Source organism: Aplysia californica, unplaced genomic scaffold (genome assembly GCF_000002075.1).
Source record: "Aplysia californica isolate F4 #8 unplaced genomic scaffold, AplCal3.0 scaffold01306, whole genome shotgun sequence".
NCBI classification, from domain to species: Eukaryota; Metazoa; Mollusca; class Gastropoda; order Aplysiida; family Aplysiidae; genus Aplysia; species Aplysia californica.
In genome coordinates, this window is record NW_004798576.1 from 68,873 (window position 1) to 77,958 (window position 9,086).

Here is a 9,086-nt window from a genome sequence, read left to right on the forward strand (position 1 = left end):
TTTAACTTACTGACAACATCGGACTTGGTTTTCAAATACTCCAGTTCTGCGATACTGATACTATTTTGACAAAAGAAGGGACTTGAGAACATTAGGTTTACCCGCCCAAGCTGAATCTCGTATTTTTTCGCATTCCAGGATGCGTATTTTATCATGAAAAGTCGTAATCGCGTATTTTCGGCCAAAAATCGTACTAAAATACGTAAAATCGTACTGGTTGGCATCTCTGCAAAGTAAATCATACCTCCTCAGCTTCTTCCAACAATACATCAGACAAAGTCACAAGCTCAGATTCTTTTGCAGCCTCATCTTCTTGCTCCGCTTCCGCACTGGGTTTGACCTCTGCCAAACTTCTGGTAGCCTGAAGGTTCTCTTCACGGTTCTGAGCAAACAAAGAAACCCAAATGAAAAATCAAATAAAATTCACAAACTGCTTGTTTTCACGTTACTGGCACAGTAAATCAGAGAAGTAAATGTGTCAAATCACGGGTACCACCACATAAAAATTTCCTGAATATATGACCACGATTAATTTCAGACATGTGTGTAGGCACTGGAGAAAATGCTTTTGTGTGTAAATGACAATTAATACGCCACATATACCAAGGCACTTTACCAAAATCAGAACCAAAGAAAAAAGTAAACAGCTGCCAAAGAGTCATCTCTGAAAGTCTGTTAGTATACCCAAAAATGAGACGAAGAACTTCGGCAAGTCGAGTCCACACTTATATCAAAGTGGAACACGGAAATCCCAAAAACTTTTTCTAAACCAAGCTTTGGTTTCTGTGTTCACTTTTTAAAAAATCATAGATCTAAAAAAAATTGTTTCCACAGTATACACAAAAGAAAAAACTAGGTTGCGATTTAAATTACGGTTTGACATAAAACAGATCTCTGCCATAGGCTGACAAAACGCCCCCTTTTTTTTTTATTCACAGCAGTTTAAGAGAAAGGTTCTTTTGTCGGCATAACCATTGAAAAATAGAGTGCTTTTGAAATTGTAATTCTAATTTATTAGAAAACTAGTCAGTTTCACTTTTATTTTTTCAAAAGTAGGATAAATGATCAAGCTTTCAATTTAGTAGATAAACATTTTGAGGTCAAATTGAGAAAAAAAAGGCACTTTTTTCAGCATATTGCAGATCTGTACTTCTAAAAAAAACTACCATTTATCTAAAATGAGGAACTAACAAACCTTCAATGTTTCCTGTGCCATGGCTATGAAAGGCTCCTCTGTTACATGAGCATCCTTCATCTGAGCAGCCAGGTCGGCTTTCTCTACCTCAATCACTTCTCTCTGGATCTCTTCTTTTCCTGCCACTAATAGCTTGGCAAATTTGGTGTTCTCGCCATCTGAAATGATCCCCACAAAAAAATTATTTTTTTAAATTTCTTAAAGGGAAACAACACTAATGATGTAGTAATGTGTAAAGAAAGAGTTGTCAAGGTATTTGTCCTCCTGTTCTATTGAACCCAAGAACATTCTCTTCAAGTCACCAGAGAAAACGAATATAAAACAGTGCCTTAGAAAAAATTGAATAAGTGTAAACTCAGAAAAAAATTTCCTTAATTCTTTCCACTCTACTATCTGGTTGTTAGGGACAGGTTCGACAGTACTTTCATCTGGGAACAAAAAACTGGATCCTTTGTGAGCATCCCTGAAAACGTTCAATGTACAGGGAAGCTCTTTCTTAACCCTTCCAGCCCCAGGCCCGTATATTTTCAGCAGCGCTTGCACCTCTCTCCGCCCCAAGAGCGCATCTTCTCAGTTTTAGGGGATACCGAATTTGCCCATTTTTCGAAATTAGCTAACCTAACTAAACTTTAATTTTCATAATATTTGTTCATTTATCTTTGAACATTGTTATATGTTATTATCTAAACCTTATGACAAAGATTCAACAATTTTTTAGAATGCATGCCTCTTTTTTCTTAAACATTGCTGTATCTGCCGGGACAGGGGTTAGGGAGTCGGAGTGCACAAAAATGGCAGAGGCCGAAAGGGTTATCTTTCTATCACCAAAGCCTCAAAGGGGAACCCATTGTAAATTTTCTGAATCAGAACATGTGACCTACAGGAGCATCTTACCAAGCAGGTTGTGTGGAACGCCCTGTCTGTCTGTCCACTGCTTCTTCGGGCAGACGTACACACTGCCTTTACTCTTGCGCATCAGCTTCAGTTCAATGGTGTCTCCAACTTTATAGTCGGGCACTTTGACCCATCGCACACTGAAACACACCAACAACACTCGATAAAGGGTTCTCTTTAAACAGCAGTTAAAAATTTTGTTAAAGAAGGAAAAAAGAAGAATCTGTGAGGAACTCATTTTTTTTAATTCCAAAAGATCCTGTCATTTTACTTTCTCCAAGGCATGCTTGTCTGAGGGTCTTTTTTATGCAATGGTGTTTAAAAATGAAATGCACCCTCCACATTAATCGTGAAAGCCTGCCATCACATATTTTTAATAGAATACAAATTAAGGAACTGCAATCCCCAGAAAAAAGAAATTGGTTAAGAATTTCAAACTTCACAGCTTACAAAAAAAAGGAAGAACTTTATTAACCAAAAAGAAGTTGCCCTGAAAAATATGACACAACTGAAAGAACTTTTAAATAATCATATAAGAAGTTCATTGAACTTCTACTTAACTCTTTAGACCCTGAGTTATTTCCACCACAGTTTTTTTCTACGGTCACCTAAATGTGGCGCACTATGTCTCTTTACAACCCCAAAAGCTTACCTCAAATTCTAAATGGCAGAAACAAAGGCTTAGTCATTACTTATAACCTTGGTTCGGGAATAGTTCCGAAAAACAAGCAAAAACTAGCACTAAATGAAACGAAACTGTCACTGGTGTCCGGGAGCGCCCGATGGGGAACAGGGTTATCATTAAAGAGTTAAAAATCACCATCAACCACAATAGTACACCTAACCACAATGACGTACCTTCTTAGATCTTCTGTCTTCACGGCATCATAGCATATAGGACACCTCCTGTAGTCTTTATCCCCAAGCGCCAGATAGCGTATCATGCAAGCTAGGCAGTAAATATGTCCACACTTGGTTATTTGTCCTGAAAGAAACATTTAACTGATGGCATTTTATCTTCAATTGCTATAATTAAGTTAGATCCTACACTCCGAAATATGGACCACAATTTTTCCTTTTCAATGACTCAATGCCCTTTTCTTTCCAATTTCTCACACTTATTCAAAATATTTTCACCTATAGATCATTGACATTTTTTTCCTTTTCAGGGGTTTTTAGTTCAAAAGGAGCATGCACAATTTAACAAAGTAACATCTCTAACATTGAACTTGCAAGAAGAAAGCCCAAACGTCGCACCACTCATGCCACTTTGGCTTCATCTGTTCAAGCACAAAATAAGTATTTGCCAGGCGCAGAACTGCTTCAAACCAAAAGAAGGTGTACAAGGCACTCAGGGGCAATGTTCCCACAACTCACCTGCATACGGCACGCTCCTGCAGATGGGACAAAGAACAGACTCGGTGGAGAACACGCGCACCAGCTCCACCAGATCCCACTTCACCAGGGCATCCGGGTCAACGGCTTGCTGGGAGTACTCTCCATTATCCTGCACTACAAACTGGCAGCTGAAATGACAAAATGCAATGTTTACGCGACATATTTGGCGCAATCAGTGTCATTAGTCTGAAATTGCAAAAACCTAGTTACGCAGGTGCAGTCCCCATAAAGCGCACTGAATAATCATCAACATCGGCATTTCTATGTGATGACTGGCAAACAATTTGAAGAGAATACACAGGGGCATAACCAATAAACTATAAGAAAAAAAAAAAGATATTTGTCAATATTTTGCAACCTTAAAATTACAAAATTCTCTCCAACATTTCTGATCGCTTTTGAGTTATTAAGACTCAGAAACCAAAATGTTCTGTCTGTTCTATCAAAATGGTTAGACTATTCCAAGATGTTATCAAGATATTCTTCGAGTTGCATTTGAAAAAGTTTGGCATGAGGGGCAACTGAAAATTCGTTTATGTCAAATCTCAAAACTTGGCACAGAGCAGATAGAACTTTGTAATTCTGGGGTAGCGATTTGTTAGTATTTCTCATTATTTCTTCCAAGTTTTTTACTCAACAAAAAGTCACACATTTATGATTCCTATATATTCAGCTTTTGCAACACAATTAACTTCTATTTGATGCATGTTATGACTACATTCTTCTACATCCTAAGCAGTGCACATCCCTATATTGACAGATAACAATTTCAAAGATAAATAAAATTTAAAAAATACTCGAAAACGTATTTTAAAAATCTTGTATTCAAAGAGTTAATAAAGATGTCTTAGTGATACAAACTCGCAAATATTCAAACAAGAAAAATTTGTGGCTTTTTAAATAAAACAGGGTTGTCAAGAGTCCAAAGATTTTAAACTATACTAACCTTGCTTGTAGGAATTGTTCCTTGTTGTAGCGCACCGTCTTTCTCTGTCTGCCATGACCACCACCACCCCGATACCCAGACCATCGGCCGGCAGAACGACTTCCTTCATCATGGGAGCCATAGTGAAACCTCAACAGGTTGTTGGCATTTCCCTTGCGGGAACTTGTGCTGTATACCTCTGGGGCATCATCAACCTCTGCTACCTGTTCATAAGAATCAAGCTCGCTTTCATTTATGCAGAGAGGCAATTGATTGTCTTTGATTATTTTAAATAAATCATTGCTTGTGTTGCACTTTTTCAGTTTCAAATCTTTAATCACACTCCAACTGTTACATTTAACAAGGGCCAAAAAAGTTCTTAAACGTTCAGTGAAATTACGAAAGTCGAAAAAAACAACACAGTGATCGCAAACTCGTGAAAATAAATAAGCAAAAAGAAAAGCTCATTTTCACATGAAAAATCATTTCGTGTTTAGGAGAAGGTAAGCCTAAAAAAACCCCAGCAGGACGGCAAAGAAGTTAGATATATTAGTAGAACCATTCTACCTTTTCAATGAATTCAAATCATAGTTACACCCATCTCATCCGCATCAACTGAACTGATAACACAAGGCAACAAAATAGAACAAAACGGAATTAATATTGACTTCAGGAGCAGGGCTGAGAATGGCATACACCACAAAAAAGGCTAAAAACTAGGGGGGTCTACCCAAACACTCTCACAAAGAAAATAAACCATTACTATACATTGAACCTACATCATTCTTGAGATGGATAAAAAAAATTATTCATAGCCATTGCTCCCTCCTCTGGGCTCCTGACTCTTTCTGCAGCCTTTCTACAGCTAAGTCACCACAGTTCTCCTCATAACTACCGGTACTCGACTGTCACAACTAAATGCAATTCTACCAGAAAGAATAAAAACAAAAAGTACTTGATTGAATGGTATCAGCCGACACACTGAAGCGCACGCACCTCGGTTTCGTCCAGCCAGCAGTTAAAACACTTCAAAAATTATTATTGTCTTATTCAATTCGATTTTTTATTCTTACTACATTATAATACGAAACTCGGGGGGGAAAAAGGCGGAAGAGGCGTTCAGATGAGCCGACGGTGGTGTTGCAATGAGCGGAATTCCGCCTTCAGGCAGACAATTCTCAGCCAAGCGGAGAAGAAACGACCAGTGACTCAAAATAGATGCCCAATTTAGATTTTTTTAAAGTATATATAACTATAATATATTAATCGTAGACAAAATGTTTTATTCAATTGAAAAAGAATTAATTCATAAAGTAATTACATTGGCTTCGTTGTTGTTAACGTTTAGCCTGTTGCTTGTCATTCACCACCTCAGTTTTCAGAAGCATGTTAATTTTCTTGTACTCCAATCAAAAGTTCTTGTCTTCATTCCCAACTATAAACATTTTGGTATCGTAAAGTCTAAAACAAGAGTGTTTCTATACCATGATAAAAGGTCTTTATAACAAGTTGACCAAGTAGATTTGTGCAGACAAAAGTGAATGACTGACGTTCAATTGTATGTGCCTAACTGTAATAATTTTTTTAAAAGTTTAAGGTAAGCATAATAACTGAAAAACAACCGAGAATAGATTCAGGGGGGAAAATGGAGCAGACCAGAGCGGAGCACACACCAACTACCTGCTCAACGAGGGTGCCACACAACTGAAACAAACCTCTTCTCTTTGTCTATCGCCATAATAGCCTCTCTGTCGCGGCCTCTTGTCACCATTTCCTCGATTCCATCTCTGAGGAGGGGGTTTGACGGGCAATTGTGCAGGTTCCAAAGAGCGACCTCCAGGGCTGACATTGTCCTTCCATCTTCTTCTTCCATTGTTCTTGTTTGAGTAGTCTGTGAGAATGACAGAAAAAAGACATCTTCAAACAAGCAGTGAGTAGAACCTGAAGGTAAGGATGAGAAAACTTGAGAGACAAAAAGGAAAGAACTTCTGTAATGTGCGACCACCCCAACAAACACAGTAAAGAAGAGGGACCTAGACCAACCTTACCCTGCTCCTACCCCAAACCCTATCCTCCTTTCTTTTTCATAGCAATCGCTCGTTACGGAATTCCTCCTAACAAACGGACAGAGATGGAAAAGAAAACAGTCTTCATCTATTGTGCCCAAAACATTTCGACTGGGCCATTGTTATAATATACTTTTAGGCAGAGCAAAAAAATTTGAGAGATGCAACAAGAACTTGAAAATGTCCCACTGCCACAATACCATGACTTAATATACTAGAAGAAACAATGTCCAACATTTAGGTTTACTGATCACTCACGAGGAGTTCGCAGTAGGCCTAGTCCCCTTCTTGTCAATAAAAAAAGGCCGGCTATATTTCTCTGAACGGTTTCCGTTCTCGAGATTTGTAGATAATAAGCGAATGGAGTGGCCTGTGTGTGTGTGAAAGTGAGTGTGTGCATGTGTGTGTGCAAGGTGTGAACGAAGGGATTTTTTTTTTTACATGAAGGATTTTAGTTTATGCTGGGTGACTAAATGCAAAATAGGTTTCTGCCAAGGTCGAGCAATCTTGCTTTCTCGCAGTACCTTTTGAGGGTATTTTTAAATGAAGTGTAGTCCGGGAACGTTGCCCCAACCACAACTGAAGTATCTGAATATTCAGACATTTGAAAATCTCTAGATTCTAGCTCTAGAAATTGAATTCAATGCAAAAAATGCTTCTTCCCAGTCCGATGGCAGAATGAAAGGGCGACGCCTAAATCTTGCAAATAACCAAAAAAATCTCAGAGATCGGATACCGTTCGGAAAAATAGAGTTCAATTTTATTTTCCCGAACATTGCGAGAAATAGTCACTGCCATAAAAGAAAAACAGGCCTGGATGACAGCACTGTTGCCGTTGCTGCTTCACTATTCAGAAGTAGCTGGGAAAGCACACTTCAATACACATACTACTACGACTAGAATCTAGAAATAAAGCCTCCCAAGAAAGAATGGACACACATACCAGAACCCAAACTTCTTAATCTAACTGCAGTGCTGTTGGGTGGCATGTCATCGCTGCTGAAGTTCTCCACAATATTAGACCAACCTAACTGGAAAAATTAGGGGCGACCACTAGAGCCTACTTGACTTATGCCAATTGTCACTTTTGTTTGAAAGGCCACACTTCAAAAAAAGCATCACAAACAGTAAAGTAGTGGCACTATCACTAGATCTAGATCTAGAAAACAAGCAGAAAACGAAAACAAGCAGAGAAAAGAAACATGAGGCTTGAATTTCATAAATGCCATGCAATAGGACCACACTTGCCTTGCAAAAGCAAGCTTACTTTAAATAGTAAAGAATCATACAAGTATTTTTAGCACACCCTTGACCTGAAAATGTTCCACATCCAGGGCACAAGAAGAGTCACCTGTCAGCAGTGACAACCCAAGTGACAGACAATCTAAACAATTCATAAAATGATTTTAAAAAATCACACAGAGTAGGCCTAAAGCCAGTGAAATAAGTGGAAGCAGAGTCAAATGCTTTTCACCAATATTAACATTGGCAACACTAAAAGAAGTTGACCAGGACCAGAGCAGACAAAGCCGAGGGAAAAGAATAGCAGGGCACACGTTGTTGAAACAGTGATCCCATCGTAGCTTAGAAAGAAACAACTTACCAGATTTTCTTTCAGGGGTAGCGCTAGTCTTAGACTGCACAGGTAACGGACGAGTAGGAGTTTTTTTCTCCATCGTATAACTGCTTTCCTCTAGCATTAACGTTAGCTGCAAAATAAAGTTCTAGGCCCAGGACCAAGCCAGTCTGCAAAGCAGAGTTGGTGTTTCCAAGACGTTGAGACATCATTTTCAAATCGCCATATTGACCACTAACAAAAAAAATAAAGATAATTCTACACAGAATATTCAATTAAATTTTTGCAAATTAAGAAGAAAACGTTAAAATGACAGTAGGGTACTTTTGTACCCCTGTGCGCTCGTCAGAACGCGGGAGCCCTTTTCACTCAGTGCGATCGCTGATCGCCGTTCAGCAAGATGGCGTAAAGAAGTTGACCAGGCCCCGGATGCCGGATGCGCGAAGTGCAGCACGAAAACAATATGCCAGGTAATCCTAGAATGTCGAATTTTTCTCGGTATTCTTATCAAACTTTTGAATGAGAACACCATTAGGCCTACCTTCGATGAAGGAAGAAGTTTGGAAGCTCTAATAATCTTAATTTATATTAATTTCTAATTTCTAGCCTGTTAGAAAAGAGACACTTTGAGAAAAGGCTTCGAAAAAAAAATAGGCTAAACATGTTGCCAAAGCACCGCCTTTGCCAACCAAACATGGCATAATCTAATAATGCCAGTTTGGTTTCAAATGTTTACTGTCGTCCTAGGCCTAGCCTACTCACACACGACTTACTTACAAGTACAAGACTCGACTCACTAGATTCTATCATTGCACGCTTTTCTCACTAACACACGTTTGTTGTTGTTGTTATTGTGTTTTTTTGTGGGGGGTAAAGGTCATATGAGCGCACGGGACATTTTCAGTTGAAAGAGGCTAGTCGTACTTAATGACGCAGTCTAGCCTAAAGAATGACTCATCACTTGTCGGATAACATCAATGAACTTTTAATGATTCAACGGGGTTACAAGTGATGACGACATCAACTGAAATG

General features: G+C 38.7%; 1 protein-coding gene across 3 annotated transcripts in view; it reads right to left on the reverse strand.

Moving 5' to 3' along the window:
• LOC101858460 (RING finger protein 10) overlaps nt 1-8,721 on the reverse strand; it is a 24,662-nt gene extending 15,941 nt beyond the window's left edge. For 2 of the 3 annotated variants that reach the window (XR_004859399.1, XM_005112526.2), the window contains exons 1-8: nt 8,082-8,721; nt 6,128-6,303; nt 4,434-4,636; nt 3,467-3,615; nt 2,948-3,074; nt 2,090-2,229; nt 1,196-1,353; nt 245-382 (exon numbers count right to left, since the gene is read on the reverse strand). Coding sequence is in view for 2 of the 3 variants with exons in the window: in XM_005112526.2 (XP_005112583.1) it covers nt 245-382; nt 1,196-1,353; nt 2,090-2,229; nt 2,948-3,074; nt 3,467-3,615; nt 4,434-4,636; nt 6,128-6,303; nt 8,082-8,178 (1,188 nt within the window). In the remaining variant the exon portion in view is untranslated. Of the gene's footprint in view, nt 1-244; nt 383-1,195; nt 1,354-2,089; nt 2,230-2,947; nt 3,075-3,466; nt 3,616-4,433; nt 4,659-6,127; nt 6,304-8,081 lie in introns of all 3 variants that reach the window. The other variant, XM_013090500.1, reaches the window with a different exon arrangement.
• Between the last annotated feature and the right edge of the window lie 365 nt (nt 8,722-9,086).